Below are 21,251 nucleotides of genomic sequence, written 5' to 3' on the forward strand. Positions count from 1 at the left end.
ATAGGTTGCTCCAAAAGTAATATTGCTTATTACCATGAAAACTACAACAGATACAATGAGCACGGTAACAGTTTGATAGAGCAAATTGTCAGTGTTCTGTAACACTATTTTTCAACATTGTGAAGGATAAGGGATGAAGCTGTGATGTTTCTCTTGCTTCTCAGCACAGCTCAGTCAGGACCAGTTTCAGGGCCTGTTGTATCTCCTGGTACAAAGATCCAGAATTTTGGCTTTTAGCACTGGTCTTTTTAAGATCAGTTAAGAGTGACTCTATCACTCAGCTGCTTCGTCACTTCAGCTACCTCCAGGTGCCAAATGAAGAACAGCGTAAGCTTGATCCTCTTCCGTAATAGACAGGTTTGTTGGGAGAATAGTAATAGACCTGTTGGAAGAAGACCATTGAACAAGCATATCAGAATAATTGGCCTTCTCTACTGTGTGTGAAAGCAAAATAATTCTACCCTCTGTGTTGGATTACTTGCTTAAAGAAAATAGCTGTAAATCTTACTCACAAAATGCTGTGAACATAGTCAGTAACAGTATTGCCATAAAATACTGAATAACGGTGTTTTTTTCTTTTCCTGATTTTCTCTCAGCGTGCCACTCTGATGGTGCTGATGCAACAAGGTCCACATTTGCCTATCTAATTCTCAGAAACTTTCTGTCAGGTATGCCATTTTATTTTTCACTGAGAATCTATGTGGAGAAATCACGTCATAGAATCACAGGATTGTTGAACATTTGAGTTGAATGAATCTTTAAATCTTGAATGAATCTTAAATGAATCTTTCATCTAGTGTAACTCCTCTGCAATGAACAGAGACATCTACTGCTAGATCAGAGCCTAGACCAGACTGGCCCTGAATGTCCCCAAGGGCTGGACTACAGTTGGCTTTCTGATCTGCAAGGGCACATTGCTGTCTCTTGACGAGCTTTTCACCCACCAGTACCTCCAAATCCTTTTTTTTAGGGTTGTGCTGCATCTTTACATGATCTATAACATCATCATTTCATATAAACAGCATTTTGGTTGTATTTACATTATGTGGAAGAGCTGGGAAGTTAAAGGCCCATTGTAGCTGCCTGCCACCCAATATACTATATTTGTCAATATTGTCTAAGAATTCTATTTCGATGAGGAAATTAATTTCCATGTATGTTTTTCCTGCATATGTTTTTCAAGTCTCTTGTGCAAATTGACTTTTGGGCATTTTTTTCTTTTCATATTAACAGGACTAAGCCCATGGAGTGTCCAATGACTTCTGCTTCTGAGACAAAGAGACCAAAGCTTGGTGAGATCAGACTAAAGACTGTTATTATACTTCAAGTTCTTCACATACGTACAGTCAAAGGCAAAAAATAAAAACATCTTCCTACTCGAATGAAAGCAACCACAGCAGTGACCCAAGTTACTCTGATGATTTTCTTCCAGAATATTGTATTCTTGGAGCACACAAAGCTGGGCGGGTACGGCATTTCCTCTCACTATTATTTGCTTGATTTATTTGAGGTACATGTGCAAAGGAGAAGGAAGGAAAGTGTGTGGGATTTAAAAATACCTTCCAGATATTTTTAAGGCAAAATCTTTGGTTAATGTTGCATGCACAGCCGGAAAATAAATGTACACTAAGGAAAAAAAACCCCAGCATCTAAGAGAAGCTCAGTACAAGGTAAGGAACATTTGTATATAAAACCAATAAAGAAGCATGGCTATGTATCCAAAACTGTAAGACCAGCATGCCTCAGTTTATGTCTTAAAATGTACACAGAGAACTAAAATTAATAGCAAAAAATCCATAACAACAAGAATATTTTTTTTCCATTTTTTTTCCAATACCCAATATTTTTTCCATTATGATTGAGCCTCAGGTTTGCCCCATTTGCTTGCTGCCTTGCATAGTGCTACATACAGACTATCTTACCTAAGGATGTCAAGGTTACCATGGAACATGACCTGAGGGGAATTTTTTAGATTGCTTTTTTTTTTTTTTGTCCTGAAATTGCAAAACAGTGCTTCAGAAATCTCCTTTTCTCTGTTTCTTCTGGGTGTCTTCTACTTTTTACATGAATAGTTTCCAAAACTATGCACAGAACAAATTACAAAAACTTCTTAAGAGTGATCTAGATGTATGGTGCTGTATGTTGGCCAGGCTTTGAAATAGCTGGGAGGTAGAGGTGAAATTATGAGTAAACAGTAGCACATGCCATAGAAGACTGGCAGAGTAAATGCACAAATTCTCAATACTTCATTTCCAAGACTCTTAGTTGCCATTGCGGAAATGCCTGAAAGAGCCCCTTCAGCAGGGAGGACAGTGATGATGTGATGATTTCTGTCAATGTAGCTTATAATGGAAGACAAGCAAGGCCAATGGTGTTCATGGATGCATTAACAGCAATACTGCCAGCAGACTGAGTGTGAGGACTGACGTTACCACTTTTCACTCAGGATTTCTAAGTCTAGAAAACTGGGTCCGGTTCTTTGCTCTGTAACACAGGAAAGACACACATAAGCTGGAATAAGTAGGGTGGAACACAGGGCTGGAGAGGCCAAGGGGGCTTGGTTTCTTCTGCCTGGAGAAGAGGTAGTGAGAAATGCTGAGGTATATCCCTCCGGCACTTAGGAGGAGGTTATTGTGAGGGCAGCAACAGGAACTTCACAGTGGTGCATGGCAGCAGGATAACAGTGTCAGACACAAATTGAAAAAAGAAAGGTTCAGGCTGGGGATAAGGAAAAACTTTTCTCCATGAGGTCAGGCAAGCAGCTGGCCATGTTGCCCGGGGAGGCTCGGAGGCTTCTGTTTGCGGAGCTATTCAAGAACTGACCGGACATTGCACCGGGCGTCCTAACCCGACCTGCGGGCCGCCCCGCGGTGGCCCCACCCGCAGACCTCTCCGCAGTGCGGCGGGCAGCCGCCAGGGGGCGAGCGAGGCGCGCTTCCAGCTCCCAATGGTCTCCGCTAGCTGCCGACGTGAGGCGGGCTGCTGGGCTCCGCTGTTCTTCGACCTCAGCCTCCGCACTGCCTTCTTGTGTTTGTTATTAAAGGATTTTCTTTTCTTGTAGTTGTTTGTCTGTCTTTTTTTTTTTTTTTTTTTTTTTTCTAATGCTGTGGAAACAAGAGGCGGCTTCACTGCGGGGCCGTCAGTGCAGCCAGTGAGAGGCCGTTACCTGAAAGGCGGCGCCGCGGCGCGGGTCGTCTGAAGCGCTCGTTGTCTCAGGGAGAGCTGGGGGGCCGGGCAGGCTGCGCGGCGAGCGACGGGCACGCGTTATACGATCCTGGGGAAGAAAGCGGAAGAAAACGAAGGTGACCCAGAGGCTGTCACAGTTAGACGCGACTGCGTTTTTCTCAGCGTTGTGCTGCTGCTGTGTGTATGCGCATCAGGTTTTAGCAACGCTGCTTACATTCTGTCCTCCTTCGGATGAGTATCTGAATCCTTCACTCCAGCTTCTGTCCCCCCATCCCTCTTTTTTTTTTTTTTTTTTCTGCCAATGAGAGAAAGCTGAGTAGTGAAAACCGGTGTGATAAATACTAGCCACATTTCCTGACTCTATTTTCTGGGATCAAACAGGTGCTCTTCCTTGAGAACAGCTCTGGATACCATTTAGGGTGTCACACATCTTGCCTGTGCTGTGTTGCGTGGAGAGGAGTTGGGTTGCACATACGTAGGCTGCTCCAAAAGTGATGCCTCTGATTTATTTCCATGGAAACTACAAGAGATACAGTGAGCTAAGTAAGTGTTTGATAGGCCAAATTGTCAGCTACAGAGCACTGTTTTCAGAAGAGTCACCACCATTAGCTGTGCGTTTTTGCCAGGAATGATCAAGAACCTACTTGCCTCTCTCATCAAAGCCTGCACCAGTGGAGGTGATGTGCTGTTGCTGTCACACCTCTGAAACCAACCACCTACTGCCACACTGTGCTCATATCTGTTTGGGCTCCATAAATGTTCAGCAATTACTGTCAACGGATGCAATTTTTTTCTAAACGGAGGAATTCAATCACACACCTTTGCTTCATCTGCACTTCCACGTCAGACCTCGTTCTGTCAGTCTGCCCCTCTGCTGACATCTGTCGCAAGACAAAAATATGTCATGGAGTATTGGTGGAAATGTTCAGGCACTTCAGCAATACTAGCAACATCTGCCTCTGGTGTTGTGGGCCAACGTGATAAAACGGGAGGCATTTATTTCAGAGCATCTCTTGTATAGTAGCATGGAGAACTAATGGAGTAATCACATCTATCTTTCACTGAAGTAGATTCTACCTATTATTTTGCTGCAGAGGTTTCTGAGCAGAATGGAAATTCAGGCTAATATCTTTACTCTTTTGCAGGTGAAGGACATGCCTGCATATATGCAAATTGACACGACTCCTGATGTTGGTCTGTGTGTACTTATGAGAAGGATAAGGGATGAAGCTGTGATGTTTCTCTTGCTTCTCAGCACAGCTCAGTCAGGACCAGTTTCCGGGCCTGTTGTATCTCCTGGTACAAAGATCCAGAATTTTTGTTTTTAGCGCTGGTCTTTTTAAGATCAGTTAAGAGTGACTCTATCACTCAGCTGCTTCGTCACTTCAGCTACCTCCAGGTGCCAAATGAAGAACAGAGTAAGTTTGATCCTCTTCAGTAATAGACAATTTTTTTACCTACCAGGAATGCCATTTTATTTTTTTCACTGAGAATATATGTGGAGAAATCACGTCATAGAATCATAGGATCTGTATAATCAAGATGCTATAATCACAGTATAATTGTTTAATCAACAGATATCAAGATGTTGTAATCACAATATATTCAAGAGAATCAAGCAAGGTAGACAATGATCACAAAAGAGAATAAGTGGAAGAGCTTACCCTTCGGCTGAACTCACCAGAAGACACCAAGAGAGATGATCTCCAGAAGAGATCCTTCCCCTCTGGTAGCCAGCTCTTAAGTAGGTCTAGGAGGGGTGGAGCCTGGCTCCACCCCTGCCGTCAGCACCGGTGAATTGCCTTCACCTGTGCTCCTCTGGCTGACTCATGGCTCGCCTCAGGTGATCAATCAGAGGTTCAGGCCGTGACTCAGCAGTTCCCATACAGGATCACAGGACATTTGAGTTGGAAGGGACTTCTGAAAGTCACTCCTTCCACTACTGAAATGCACTACCCACCTCCTTACTGTGCTCACATTGACTATTTGATTTCCATGAACAAGCAAGCATCAATTAATATTAATGGGTGCAATTTTTTTCTGTACCCAATTAAATTCCAAACCTTTGTTTCATATTCACTTCCATGTGAGACAACGTTCTGCTGGACTACCTCTGTGTTGCTGTCTATCACACAGCTACAAAACATAATGAAATATTGGTGGAAAGGTTCAACCTCTACTGCCACACCACTGATATATGCCTCTGATGTTTTGGGCCAACACAGTAAAATAGGTGGCATTATTTTTGGAGCACCCTTTGTAAAAGAGATCATATAATTAATGTATATAAGTAACACAAATTATTTTAATTGTTTATATTTTTATTAATACATTAAAAAGAGAAACAAAAGCATAAAACTAGTGGGATGTTTGTCCCTCTTTTTGTGAAACCAACACATCATTGCTGACTCACGTTCAGTTTTTCATCCACCAGGACCCCCAGGTCCTTCTCTGCAGGGCTGCTCTCAAGGACTGCTCCTTCCAGTCTGTATGGATGCCTGGGATTCCTCCGGCCCAAGCGCAAAACCTTGCACTTTGCTGTCTTGAACCTCATTAGATTCACCTGTGCTCACCTTTCAAGTCCGTTGAGGTCCATCTGAATGGCATCCCTTCCTTCTATTGCGTCAACAGCACCACTCAGCTTGGTGTCATCAGCAAACTTGCTAAGGGTGCACTCAATTCCATCATCGATGCCATTGGTAAGGATGTTAAAGAGCACCATAGGTAGCAAAGATATTCTTAGTTTTAAGCACTCTGAGAAGGGAGCGGTTTCTCTTGCTAGCAGCAGTAGAACTAGGCTGAGATAAGCTTTAGAAAATGAGTCAAAACAAACTTTTGTTTTAGCCTGCATGTTTTGGAAGAGGGTTGGCAATATACTGTTTAACATACACACATTGACTATTCATGTATGTATGTAACTGCAATTCAAGCTATTCTTACCTCATCTTTACTTTTTTTTTGCTATCTGCTTCTGACATAAGCCATGCTAATTAAGAATGGCTGGCTAGGCATAGTTCTTATGATTCTCATTAATTTTTGTTTTAAGAGCTATCTTAACAAAAGCAGTGGACAAAAAGAGTGCAAGTCTCAATGTTAAGGACATACCAGGTGCAGAAACACTTGATTTTGCAGATGTACCATAAAATTCATAACTAAGTAAGGAGGTATGGCAAGTCAAGGACTGTGACAATATCTGGATTTCAGAGCTCTGCAGATGCTCTCCTTGCTATTGGTACTGCTGCTGGCAGAAGAGTTGCTTTCCATTGAAGGAAGGGTCCAAGAGTTACTAGAAGCAGCAGTGCTGGCTGACATTAAGAAATCCTATAGTAAATTAACTGAGATTCCTCTTCAGTAATGAACTAGATGATCGTAGAATCACAGGATGATTTGGGCTGGAATGGACCTTAAAGGTCCCCTGGGAAGGATATTTCCCATTCGACCAGGATGCTCAAAGCCCTACCCAGCCTGGCCTTGAACACTTCCAGAGATGGGGTATCTACAGTTGCTCTGGGCAGCCTGTCTCTGAGCCTCACCATCCTTATGGTGAAGGATTTGTTCTGATTATCTAATCTAAAAATATCTTTTTTTCCCCCCTAGTTTAGTTTAGTTTCGTTTAAAACTGTTACCCTTGTAACATGTCTGTGTCTTTCTTTTGCTGCAGACCCCATATCTGAACACAGTTCTTCAAGTGAAGTCTCATGACAGCTGAGTAGAAAGGGGGAAAGAATGCATCCCATGGGAGTTTTCAGATGATAAAAAAATCTGGGAGGAGTTGTGCTGTCATGCAGTGGGACCTGAACAGGCTGGAGAAATGGGCTGACAGGAAACTCATGGAGGGAACTTTGACCTTGGAAGAAGTATCTCCACTCATCACACACAGGCTCAGGCAGACCAGTTATAAAGCAACTTCGCCTAAAAGAACCTGGATGTCCTTTTTGACAAGTTGAAGATGAGGTAGCAGTGCGCCCTCGTGGCAAAGAAGGCCAAGAGCGTTCGCGCTGCATCGGGAAAAGTGTTGCCATCAGACTGTAGGAGGTGATCTTTCCCCTCTGTTCAGCACTGGTGAGGACACTGCTGGAGTGCTGTGTGTAATTTGGGGCTTACCATTAGGAGAAATGCATAGACTTAGTAGAGCCGGTCCACTGAAGGGACACTCAAATGATTAAAGGACTGAGGCATCTCAGATGAAGACAGGTTGAGAGAGATGGGATTGTTCAGGCTGGGAGAAAAGGAAGCTCAAGGAGAATCTCGTCAACGTGTAGAAATGTCCAAAGGGAGGCTGTAAGAAAGGAGAGCCAGGCTCTTTTTGCTGGTGTCTGCTGACAAAACAAGAAGTAACACAGGATGTTCTGTCTGAACATCAGGAAAGTAGTTTTTTTTACTGCAAATGTGGCTGAACACTGACTGGCACATGTTCCCAGAGAGGCTGTGGAGTCTCTGTACTGGGAGATATTCAAAGCCATCTGAACGTGATTCTGGGCAGACTTCTCCAAGTGATCCTGCTTGAATTGGCAATCTACCAAAGTCTGTTCCAGCATCAGCTCTTCTGTGATTTTGTGTTATTTAACCAGTGAACTGGTTAAATAAACTGGCAGTGATATTGGTAAGGTAATAGAAGAAAGTTGGCAGCCTGCAATAGAGGGGTGGCAAGTGATTTTCTTCTTAGAGAAAGGGGGGAATAAATAACTTCACTAATTAGGAACAAATAAACCCAGCCCATTGAGTGATGGCTGACGGTAGTTTATGGCAGCGTTAGTAGTCAGATGGTAGTGGTAATTTTTTGTGTTTGTTTTATTTTGATTTGTTGTTGTTTTTATTTTGTTTAAGTGAATGTGTTTGAGAAGGACTCTGAGTCCTAGCATAGATTTCCAGATGCCTTCTTCATGAGCTGGCTATTGTTTCTTACTATGGACAAACACAAAAGGTCAGTGATGGTTTTTACGCCTTACACCTGACAAGCTGCACATCAAGGCTGATAAGAGTTTTGAGGCTGAGAGTGAAAGTCTACGGGGCGCTTGTGTGAATCTAGTCATTTCAAAGATGAAAGTCATATGAGGCTTGTTGTTTGTAGCAATAATGTGGACTCTAGCTGTTGCTCAGGCAAGACTTCCATGTTAGTGATGATTTGAGCTGAAGAATGACTTCAGTGGGAAGCGAAATGTTAGGGGGAAAAAGTGAACTGAATAACAGCATGTGTTAAAAAGACCAAGAGAAACCTGGTGAGTATCTTCCTGAGTTAGTACACCTGGCTATTTGATACAAGCTTTATTTATGGAATCAAATAGTGACCAAGAGTTTGAGGAGATTGAAGGACCCATTGGAGATATGTTTATCAACCTGCAGCATGGGATCAAAAGGTCAAGTTTTTAGGCTGCAATTTGATATTTTATCTTTGAGGTATGTATGCTAGTAGGTCTGGGTTGGATGCATACTCACAGCTGTGAGTTTATATCCAGCTCTGTGAATGGACAACTGAAACACTGTTCTGTTCTGGGTCATTGCAGCAATACCTTTCTTATTAGTTGCTTCTGAGAGTGGATTCTGGGAGTATTTCCTCCCTGGGAACACTGAGTGTAGCTATTCCCCAGTACACTGCTTTAACAGCAGGAGAGTAAATCACCAACACAGAAAAATACGTATATTTTAATGTCGTTAAATAACTTTGCTATCAAATATAAAACCTTACATGAAAATAAGAGCTGTGACTTTTCAGATAATGTGAATGATACTAATCTGAATAAAAATGTTTGGCTTGTTGGCATAATAGCTTAATGAACTGACTCCCAGATGGTTTTACAAACTCCAGATAACATGCAAATTCTCTTAGTCAGGTGGAAATAAAGGTGAAACTGAGGTGGAGTCTAGCAATTCTTAACATCACTTTACAGGAAAGAATATTTTTGCCAAGTAGGAACAGTGGAGAATTTATGTCCCCAGAATGCAAATCTGAGCTGAATTTTGTCCTGAGAATGTAATGTTAATGTCCATATTATGGACAATCAAGATCTCAAAAGAAATTTGTCTCAGATCTTCTGCATTTTTCTTGAAAGTTGTCAGTAGCATTGCAGAAAATAAAATGCAGACATTGTTCAAGATTGAGGGCTGGAACATTTTGAATGGAACAAATAAATGAAAAGTAAAACTATATCCTGTAGTTGAGCATAGCGTCATGTATGGATTGCTGTATCTTTAAACTTGGAAGCCAAATTAAGAAAGAGAGAAGACAGTCAACCAAACTGGAACATGCCCCACTTATTATTTTTTTCAGTGTCTGCTTTGCCTAACTTTGTATATCTGGATTTCTACACAAATGAATGATATCTCATGCTTTAATATGCTATCCCTGCATCCATCTGAAAAAAACCTGTAGTACAGCATCTGGTCAGTGTACATAAGATATTAATTTTGGATAGTTTTTTTTGTTTTGTTTTGTTTTTTTGTTTTTTTTTTTTTTAAAGGTATAATAACAAAAAATTACATTCAAATCATTTTTTTTTCTTTCAGTTATTTCTAGTTTTAAATGCCCTATGGAAATTTCATGGCTTTTCTCAGAAGGTGGGGCAGTGTCTTTAAGTTCCTTTTTCTACCATGGAATGTACAAGAAAGTTGCTGGTACAAAGCCATACAAAGCCCAGAGCATTTATGGCCCATGATTAAATACCCTGACTCTGATCATATTTTCAGCAAGGTCAGTGATTCACAGGTTAGGGCCCAACCCTAACCTGTTTCTGAGACATTCACTTCTGCAATCCTTGCTGTTCTGCTCTCTTCATTGACTCTCACTGACAGCATTTTACAGTGTCACAGAGCATAATGAAAGATACAGCAAAACAGTCACAGGTGTCAAACACAACCATACAACTGAAGACTGCAGGATCTTGAGGAGCGCTTAGACTTTTAAACAGCTTCTCCTTATGCAGATGCTCAGGATTCTTCCAAGTCAGCCTCTGCCCTTAAAAAACCTGCCACAGTGAGAGTAGTGCTGCTAAGTGCTAGGCTGTTTTCTGTGGCCTTGTCAAAGGGTGAAGGAGTCTCAGCAAAAAACAAAGCAAAAGAAAACAATGAAAAGAAGATATTTTGTACTTATAACAGTTGGAGCAATGGCTTGCTGTGCTTCTCTTCTTATTTGTTACTGTTGACAACGTGGGTAGATTTCTGCCCTTCATATTTCACCATCTTCCTACCTGTCCAGTTGCTAAATACATCTTTGTGTTGGAAGAAAGGTCTCTATTTTTTTTTCTTTTTTCTTTTTTCTTTTTTTTTGTGGCATGTGGATGGCAAAGTTTTCATCTTCTCTTTCCAGATTTAATGAGATCACTAAATTCAGTTCTTTATATCTTGGTAGTACCACAGAAGGTAAAACCACATTGGTCCATTCAGAAGTGAATCAAGCCACTGAGTGCAGGAAGGTCCAAGGTGGCATTTCCTCTTAGGGATCAGGACTGCAGCCAGAGTAACTGCACCAGGAGTCAGGAAAATTCATGTGTGTGCCAATTAATAATGTAGAAAACTGAGGTGAACACTGACAGTTGTTCAACCAAAAAGCCCATTAAATCAGGAGAGTTTTCCCCAAAGGGTAGAAAAAACTCATAGAGACAGATAGAGTACTGTATTTGCTACTGTTCTATAGCAAAAATAAAAGCAAAGAACACTGGACAGGGGACTTCAGTCATCAGATGGAAATATTACATGTTGTTCTGCAGGGTGTTTGGAGAGGATTCTTGTTCTGGCACGGCATCTGAAACAATGGGACCTCAGACCTCACTATGTGCAGAAATGGTTCCCAGTCAGCAGTCTATAGCTGCTGGCCTCTATTTCAAGCTGGATACCTTTTAGACTGCGAGACTGACACCTGAAATAGAAGAAGATGTGATTTACAGAAATATGAGAGAGAGGAGCTGAAATAGTTAATGATAAATGTTCTCTTATCACAGGATTTGGAGAAAGAATGAGAAGGGCCTCAGGACCCTTGGGTGTGCAAGAAAGCAGGACTGATTCTGAGGAATTAATTCCCTTCTTATTACAAGAAGGGATAGATTATGATGTCAGCATAATCATCCTCTCAGTGCAGAATGAAGCCTGGACTACTGAGACCTAGTGTTGCAATAAAACAGAGAAATGGAATGCAAAGATCACTTGCTGTTTCTGTTGTAAGTATGGTTCACTGCTGGGCCGCCTGTGTTGGACCAATGTCCTGGGTCCTTCACCTCAGTGATGATAGAACTGCCTGTACATAATGCAGATCCTCTCTCATCCCTATCCCAGCTGTACTTTTCTTACAAATGGTGATGGACAAACAAAGACTTATATAAATCAATGATTTTAGGAACCAAATCTACCAATAAGCCATAATAAAAGATGAAGCTGCAGGACAAAATAATAAAGCTTGTGCCATGGCAGTCTAACAGAGCACAGAGAAGGAGAAATGGATTACAGGGTGAGACATGAGAAAGGTGTTTGGATTTACTGCTGGATGGATGAGATGTTTCAGGAACTAATTTGTCCAAGGAAGTTTAAGTCCAGCATAAAACTCAGCTTTCTGTCAGCAGCTGAATGTAGACAAAAGGTTCATTGAAAAAAGAAAGCAAAGCCTGTGATTTAGAGAAGAGCTGAGTGACAAGTAATTACTTACTCTGGCTGGTAGTTGAGATATTTCTGTTCTTCAATATCAAAAAACCCAGAAGAAGTGTGATCAGTACAATTACAGCTATAAGTGGGCCAAAGAAATTTACTTTCACCGGTTCCATTTTTTCTGCCTGTATCTCTGAATAAGAGAAGAGAGAAGATGCATGTAGCAAAGATTTAATTTGCCGAGAATTAGCTTAACCCATCCTAACCCAAATTTATGTAAATTAGAAGTTTATAGAAGGGCCCTAATTATCCTTTGCTTTTACAGTATTTAATAATGCTAGGAAATCACTCTCCATATGTCTTGTTTTGTTTTGTTTTTTTTTCCCCAGTAGCTAGCAGGTGCACCAAGGCTAACAACCACTTCAGCAACAGTAAGGAGAAGTGCTATTTCTGATGTTTGGGTTATGTGAGAGATTGGCAGCTTGATTAATACAAGAGCCTATGATGCCAATGCTAGGCTACTACTACTCTGCTACTGAAAATTTAAATAGCCTGGGATATGTTATTATGTAGTATCTGTTGAACCGAAGATCAAAGCTTAATGAAAAGCTCTAAGGGATGTGAGAGAGCTAGGGAATGCACGGGAGTTTCCTTCTGTTTCTGGTTATTTTGCTTTTGAGGTTTTGGTTGCTAGGGATAGCAAGTGACACGGCTGCAATTGTTACTGAATAAAGGTTTTTTTCTCTAGAGTTGTTAGTTTCTTATCCACCATTACTGTTTATTAGGTGGCTACTTCTTAAAGTCAGGGATGAGAAGAACTGAACAGGGAAGAGGAGGAGGCACTACTACGGCTAATATTAGAGGTGTTAATACTTTGAGCAACATGTAGAGCTTTGCAAACCTCAGAAGACTTCTGTATTATAATTTATAAAATCCTGGAGTGTAAGGACATCAAAGGCAGTTTGCCACATATAGCAGTGATGACTGAATCCTCTAGTTAAAGTTTAGTGAAGAAAACTGATTTGTAGATCTTTCTGGTAAATCTTTTTTCCATCCAGAGTAGTAAGTAAGCAGTAAATGGGGAAGCCTGTAAGTAAGTAGTAAACTTCTCTAATAGGCTTTCTGCAGTGTTACCAGTCCTTTTGGGTTTCTTGTTCCCATCAGGTGAATAACAGCATTCCACATTCAATACAGTCTTAAATGAGATGGGCAAGGCAAATGACTGAAGTGGGAAGCAATTCTATTTTGATGTATTTGTTCCATGGCTTATGAATACAAATGTATAAAAAATGAATCCAGGAGAATGTTACAGCATCATGATATTCATGAGGACTCACTCTGGCATGTAGTTTTTCAGTTAGAAAGGGTTAAGTAAACTGTGAGGTACACAAAGGATATCTACACACAACTGACACTGTGATCACTAGGGAACATTTGGGATGGCACAGAGTCTGAATTTCTTGCAAGAGGTGTCTGAAAAGAGGCACAATCCCAGAGAAAAAGAAAAATCCCCAAATGGTCATTTTGGAATGCACACTGTATTCTGCCAAATGTTGTGGAAACCACTAGGAATAGTTCCAAAACCCATCAAAGTTTTGTGGCCTTTACATTTTAGTTCAGTATAGTCTATTTTATAGCTTGTGAGCCAAATTTGGTCCAAGGGACTCTTCTGTTCAGCCCTCTGCCTCTCTCTAGAAAGAGATTAGGAGCAGCAGCTCAAGAACTTATACATCAGAAAAAAAACATGTTTGCAGTGTGAGAGTTGTCAAACACTGGAACAATTTGTTGAAAGAGGTTGTGGAGTCCCATCCTGAGAGATATTTAAAACTCAACTGGATAAGGCCCCAGGCTGATTTCCAGATGCTTCTCAAACCTCAGCAGTCCTCCGTGATCCAGCAGGCTCTATCTGAACAGCTAAACACCACCTCCAGAGACAGGCTGAATCCTAATCCATGTATTTAGTTTGCTTTGTTGCTGCAGCAGCATTTGGGGATAGGTGAACAAGACTGTGCTCTGTTCTGTGCTCTCCTTTCTGTAATAAGGCTTCCCATGGAAAGACAGAAGAGGGAATTTGGTGGCCGTGATTATCAGTGAACAGGATGACAAACATAGAACCCTGTAAGTAGCCCCTTCTGCTACTTAGGGCTATGTTTCCACCTGTGATCATTTCTACTAAAGCATTCTCAGCTCCTACCTGTGCAAAAATCAGAATGAGCAAATGAAAACTCACCTATGACTAGTGGCACTGAGGTAAGGCTCCCCTGCTGCTCTCCAAGGTGAAGCAAACAGCTAATATTAGTGAGTGTATTTGTAGGAACTGGGATATTCAGCTTGCTGGTAACATTATACAGCTTTGTTACAGCATCCTGTAAGACATCCATGCGTTGTATAAGCCTATCTGTTATGTTTTCACTTGAAATTATCCAAATCATCTGCTTGGGCTCTGGATAACCTCCGCTGGAAGAACAGGAAAGATTCAGGTTCTCACTGGGCTTTGGTTCCCCACTGTGTAGCTGTGCTATCACAGGTTGACTATAGTTGGCTGAAACAGACCAAAGAAAAAGCATCATGAGTCAGACGTACTCCATCCTGTGACAGTGCCTGTCAATATTTTGAGATTTTCACGTGGAATCACACCTAAACAGTTTTCCTAGGAAAGCATTGTGGGTCCCAAGAAGGGTTTGTTATGTTTTGGCTGCACACATAGACTTGCTTCTTCTTGTCTTTGAAGCATTTCAGTGACATAGGTCATATCAGCCAGATAGTGAGACTGTCTCTCTTACCTTTTCTAGACCAATTGGTACCTCGTAATAAACGAACCAGGCCTGCTCAGCTTGACTTTTTATGTGAAAGTGACTACCGTACAGGTTCCTTTATTCTGTGCCATTGGATCTCACTCAATGAAAAACTTCCCTGTTGCTTTAAAAAAAGAGTTTCCCAAGCAATAAATAATTGGTGAAAAAGGACTGGAAAGGACTATTCAAACATGTGATGTGAACGATAATGATAGCTTTTAATCAAAGCAAAAGAAGTTTCAGGCTCAAAACTTCATTGAAAATACTGAAGTATGTTGATATTAAAGTCTTTAAGTACTAAAAACTATATGGAGAAGAGGCAGGAGTTTCTTAGAGAGATATGAGTGTAATGGATGGTCTGATTCTTCAGTATACACATTTGAAGTGTCAGATCCAGGCTCTAAGCCTAGCCCCAGTGAATTTGAATCTGTAACTGAAGATAATGTCTTCCAAATAGGCTATGGACTGAAATACCTCAAGAGACGATAGATCCATCAAGACTTTAATATTTTTCGAGCAGTGTTATCACTCTGACTTGTTTTGTTTCTGCATTCTGAAATGACTGCATGGCTTACTTCTCCTCTGTTTCTAATAGCTCTTAAATCTTCACTGAATTAATTAGCCCTTTAATTATCCAATACTGAATGTGCATTTTGGGTAGTCGCTCTCTGAAAATAAGAGTCTCCTCAGTTTTTTTAGTTAGAAGGTGATCAGATTGATCATTTAACATCTCTAGTTGAACTGTAAGTTTTTTCCAGCCCTCAGATATCTATAGAAGAGATTTTATTCACGCTTTTATGTTTTTCAACAATCCCTCTAAAATGAGGACAGATACTGTAGTATCTATTCCAGCACAAGTTTCACCACCAACAGCAACAGCACATGTTTTGAAATAGCTTTCATTGTCTCATCTGCTTCCCTTATGGATCCATCTTAAGTAAACACTAGAGATGTACTATACATAAACATCAGAATTTCCAGTTAAGCAGCTTCTCAAAATGATCCCTTCCTGTCTGTTTTACAAAACTTTTCATTATGAAGCCCTCTCTTTCTGAAGAATGATCTGTGTTCATTGTTCTTACATAAATAATCTTGTCTGTAAACAATACATACACTATATATCCATATATCTGTACCTTGTCCTGTATATATATATGTACACACAAATAACATACCAAAGTTACGTTAGAAGATACTTAGGTATTTGGAATAGATTTGGTCACCAAGAGATTGGTTTGTTTGACTGACCTTTCCCTCTTGTACTATACTCAAACTTTCTTAAGTCCACTTTAAGTGTGAAATTTCATACCACATAAATAGCCTTCCACATATTCTATGCGATTCTACCTAAGAAACAGGCAGAGATACACTTCAACGTTTGTATTTTTTTCTAATTATTTTTTATTTTAATTGACCCCTATATTCTACCTTCTTTTGGGAAGTTACTGAAGAGAAAGACATTCGAAAGAAACAAAGAAGCAAATAATTTTAAACACGCTTCCTATATCAAAGGCTTGGGAGAGTTTTAATGCTATGTATGAGACTTCTGCAACATGTTAAATTAATTGAGGACTTGCTATTGAGTGCAAATTGTAAGTCTCTAAGGTCTGAAGCTGCTGAAAATATTCATCGTGTAAATTCTGTGAAAATTAGAATTAACAACCTACGTTTCCTATTTGCTTGTGCATCAAGGGAACACTTGCTGGTAGTACAGTGCTAAATAGTCTCAAGCATTGTGGTGATCTTTCTGGCTGCTGTTGCACATGGCCTACATTCTTTTGAAGCCTGAGAACACCAGTAGAAATCAGAAGCTGCTGTTATTAATGTTACCACTGTCCAAGTGGAAGAGAGAACATACACACAAAGGTGACAAAGAAAATAATATAAAATAGAATAACATTGTATAAAGATGCAATTCCTAAAAATCTGAAAAAATGCTAGGAAAAGATTACTTCCTCACTGAACCCTACTCGCCTGTAGTCTGTCCTTGCCTCTGATATTGTGCCAGAAATCAAGCTGAGCCTGATCAATGCCTGAATTTTTTTCTGCAGAGATATTTTCAGTCCTTCCATAACTGAGCATATGATGTTCTACTCCTCCACATATTAGCTGCTCTTTTCTACATTTTTCCTGTGATTTATATCATCATAAAATAGCTGGATATTTGCAGAAAACTTTTTATGTTTCAACTGTAATTTACCACCAACATTCTTAATGCTATTGCTTTTAATAGAAGTCAGTGCTTCAGATGCAAATAAAAACTGTATTTTCTGGAGTCCTAGAAGCCATAAAACTTGCAGGGAGCAAGATGAAGAAGGCAGGGTGCTTTTCACTATACAGTGTGACAGGGTGGGAGTCAGGAATGTGTAATATTGAGCAAATTATTTCCTCTTTTTTTCTACTTCTTCCAAATTCACAATGAGAATTTTCTGAGAAAGCAACTGAGAAGAAGCACTTCTATCCACTTTAGAAATTCTCTCCACTTCAGCTAGACCCCCCAGTGGCATGGGAACAGTCCATGTTTGAACTAAACAAAATGACAGAAACCTAAAAAGAAAATAAAACAAACAAACAAACAAGCTCACAAAACAACAACAACAAAAAAAACAAACCAGATGACAATTAGCAGAAATTACTTACCAATGATGTGCAGTAAGCACTCAGATTCGTGTATGATCTTTTTTGGTCCCTGGTCCATGTGCATAATAATACATTTATACTGCCCCTCATCCACAATCCTTACATTTAACAATTGCAAAGTCCATTTGTCCATATCCATCTTGGTACGATTTATGTATTTAGGACTAAGGTGATCATATATTTCCTGGCCAAGGTAAACTTCGTGTACCACTTCACCTGTACCTTTTTGCCAAAAAACTATTATATTCTTTATGTCAGTTTTCTGAGAGTTTGGGAAATAGCAAGATAGGTATGCAGTGTGATTGAGAAATGACTTCACGTGATGTACATTGGCAGCAATACCTTAAATAAATAAAAAAGAGAGAAGAAATTAAGATTTCCATCAGCTGCAAAAGAATACCAAATGCTTGCAGTCATGGAGGCAATACTTAGTGACAGTAGCATAAACCCACCAGCATTTAGACAAATTCTCCCACTACCTATGAGAGGATACATACTTCTTCACACTGATGCACTTAGTCTTGTGGCATTCAGGTCATAAATCCGTTTCTTATTTTCCTTCCTATATTTCACTTTCCAAGGCAGGCTTACAACTCAGAGCCAGGGACAGTCTGTATTTTGGAAGATTTAACTTCAGGCAAAAGGCCACAGCTCCACACTGTTCTCAAATGTGTAAGCAATGAGATTCTGTTGTGAATGAGGCAACTGCATAATTTGTTTTTCAAAACTCAAGTTCATTCTCTTCAGGAAACAACACAGCGCTGCAGTTTTGAAGACAGTGTGAATGCAGCATATGTGGTAAATGTTGGTGTCTAGGGAATATAGGGCCAGGAGGTCAGAAACAGGAAAAGCTTTCTGTTTCACTGAAGAATTAATCTAAGTTTAATGACAAATTAAATGTCAGATTTAACTATTCTGTAATTAATCCAGAGTTTAATGGCAAATTAAATGTCGGATTTAACAGCCCTGTTGCTGAACTTGTTAACAGAAATAGTCAATAAACATGATTATGCCTTCATGCATCAAAAGAATGGACTATATTACATACAGGATGATTATTCTCCTACTTCCATCACAACCTATATCCACTGATATTATGGGGTAGAAATGGGCTGGGAGAATAATCTTTTCTTGTCATGAGAAATGCAGACCTCTGTTCTAGCAGATACAAACACATTTGCTGTGTTCAGAAGATGCACTGTTTCTCTCCTGAATCAAAGTTTTGACTGATTTTCTGGAGCACAAGACTGCAGTGATCTTCATAGCTGCCTAAAACTCCATTTATTCATTATCAAGCTGTCAGTCTTTAGTTCAATACTGCTGTCCTCTCTTATATACAGAGGGGACATACACATGTTCTCAAAAATAGATTTAAATTGAAAATTTAAGAGCAACACGAAGAATGTATAATGTAAAGATACAAAATTGAAGAGAGAAAGTACTTTCTACATTTTTTTTAATAGAGTCCCTGCTCACAGTTTAAATACATATCACACAGATTATATGACTTTGATTTTACAACTGAAATTGCTAATTACTACTAAAGAAGGAGCATCAAAGTAAATGTAAATGTATCACATAGCAGGACACAAATAATCTAAACATTTTTTACAATTAAAAATCTGCCTCTTACCTGGGAGCAGTATTATGGCAAAAAGAAAGAATATGCAGACCTCCATGATGCTGTAAGAAGGAAAAATTAAAGAAGTATTTTAGAGGTTGAAAACACTGCAGTGCCTTCTCCAGTGCTCCCCAAGTAGCAGTAAAACAGGAAGAAGTTTTGAGAGAGATTTTTGAGAAAGTTAATCTCACATTTCCCTTCAACTAGTGGAAATGCTTCTGTGCGCTTTAACAGCCATTAGCAACCAGAAGCATGCTATGACAGACCTCTGGTTTACATGACTGTGGTGAGGTTCAAGATTACTGGGTATGCCATGGGAAGGGCACAGAGTCTATGGACTGCAAAGGGCCAGAGTGCCCAGAACAACTGGCAGAGAGGAGAGAGGAATGGGGAGCATGCCTGCCCTTAGCTGAACACGGAAGAAGATGGGGAATTGAAAGCAGAGGAAGAGGAGAGGGTGACACAGGAGAAGTCGGTGGTGGAGACAGGCAGCACAATGATGTCAACTACCAGAAGTGATGAAATGGGTAACCTTCCATTGTGTAACAGGAACCTTTCCTTCACTATAATGAAAGACAACTGAAATCAGTCCTGCGGGGTTTAAAGAGTTGAGGCTATGTGTCACCTGGTTTGGTCAAGAAAAATAAGTATCTATTTAAGAAAAAAAAAGCCTTTTGACTCATCTCATAAGCAGAACACTTCTGCGACTGAATTCACATAGCGAACCTACATAATCTTGTTTAACAGTCAAGGCCCTTTCTCCAAGTATTTCTTATTTATAGGTGAGAGAACTGCTCCTGCATCTACTGGCTTACAGCTGATGGACAGCAGTGCCTTTGTGTTTTTCCTGTGCTATCCACATACCTGGGAGAAGCCTTCACACCATGCCATCCAAGGTGCTCCACTCTCCTTTCTGAATTATTCCAAAGAAGGCTCTTTTTTAGTGGAGAAGGTGTAAAAACTCTTCAGCTCTTACATGAAAAAAGAAGTGTGATTGCTGTCTTCTGGTTTCCCTTTTTTTTTTGCCATGTTTTATTTTAAGCTTGTACACTTTGATCTTTTTTACCACAGATTTCTGGGAGCAAGTGTATTTTTCTGTTTAACACAGAATTTCCCTCCGTCAGCTGTTGTGTTTTCTGTGTGTGTACTGCAAAACACAAAACCATATTTTTTCCAGATTCAGCCTCTTCTTAGGAAAGAGGAGACAGAAACTTGGATGCGCCAGAGGATCTTTGTGATCAGTGAGACTCACCAAAGTCATAGCAGAAAAGAGGGAGTTTGTGCAGGATCCATTGCTATAAGCAGAGATCATTTTCCTCTCCTCCACGAACCCAGCACAAACTGCCCTGCTATGCGGTGAATGTTTATCTCAGCTGGGCCCCACTCAGTTGAACCACACAACTAATTTAAGTAAAATTGCCTGTGCCAACTTGCCTGTGCCTATGCCACAAAAACCTACAGGAGCTCCTTCTCAGCAGACATGTTTTTCTCATGTGAATAAGAATTTTTACTTCTAGTCAAACAAAGAAAAATAACCAACACAATAACCCTGTGGTTTTTTTTTTGGATCTAGTGAAGGTTTAGAAGAGGTGAATTAAAAACAGTTTAGCAACTGGAAATATAAATGACTGTACTGCTATAACAAGGCATGTTTTACAATGACATTCTCACAGGAGCAAAGATGAAAACTGGAAATGAAAATAAGTGAGAAAAACAAAACTCAAGGGAAAAAAAAATACACACAAAAATCCACAACAGATAACACGTTCTCCATGCCTTTCTTTATGCCTTTCTTTATGGGTTGGCTTTGGAGCTGAAGACAAACGTCTCAAAGGTCTCACAGAATTTCCTGGCTGCTGTCTTCTAGATGGTGGTTGCAGGACTGCCTGCATGCTGGGGGCTGTAAGATCCCTCAGGATTTCCACATGTCCTGGAGAGGGAGATCACAGTGTGACTTCTGTTGCTCTTAGATGAGCTGCTTCAGAGACAGTTGCTGAACCGTGATGTGGGTCAGTAAACTGCAGTGTTGTGAGAAAACTCTCTTTATTTAAAGAAAAATCCTTAATCAGCTGATGCAAGTTCTATCAGGCACGGTCCAGAAGGCTGAGAAGAGAAAAGGCAATCAAACACTCTGCGTTGGCTACTTACACAATTTCTCAGACATTTTCAATATAAATTCTGTGCCCAATTCTTTTTTATAACTGCAGGCCACTGAAAGATTGATTATATCCCAGAATTGTTAAGGAATCAAAATGGTCCAGGTAAGATGGTGCACAACTGGCAAATGATGGGGAACAATCTGCTCCTTGCAATGGCCCCGTGCATGAGCCCCCTCCTCCAATGCAGAGCACTGTGGCTCTCTGTATCTTCATGGTTTTCCAATCACTTGCTGGCTGCATTCAATGGAAGAGGCACCTTTTCAAGATGCCAGTGACAAT

The 21,251-nt window shown here is 40.3% G+C and overlaps 1 protein-coding gene across 1 annotated transcript; it reads right to left on the reverse strand.

Moving 5' to 3' along the window:
• Positions 1-294: 294 nt before the first annotated feature.
• CD86 (CD86 molecule) lies at positions 295-20,705 on the reverse strand (the record flags this gene model as incomplete). The annotated part of the gene is made up of 9 exons (XM_079550314.1): positions 295-382; positions 2,849-3,024; positions 3,167-3,274; positions 3,835-3,956; positions 11,819-11,950; positions 13,988-14,299; positions 17,193-17,534; positions 18,826-18,875; positions 20,602-20,705. 9 exons carry the CDS (start codon positions 20,703-20,705, stop codon positions 295-297), a joined length of 1,434 nt encoding a protein of 477 aa, XP_079406440.1.
• Between the last annotated feature and the right edge of the window lie 546 nt (positions 20,706-21,251).

Source organism: Tetrao urogallus (assembly GCF_951394365.1).
Source record: "Tetrao urogallus genome assembly, chromosome: 1".
Lineage (NCBI taxonomy): Eukaryota > Metazoa > Chordata > Aves > Galliformes > Phasianidae > Tetrao > Tetrao urogallus.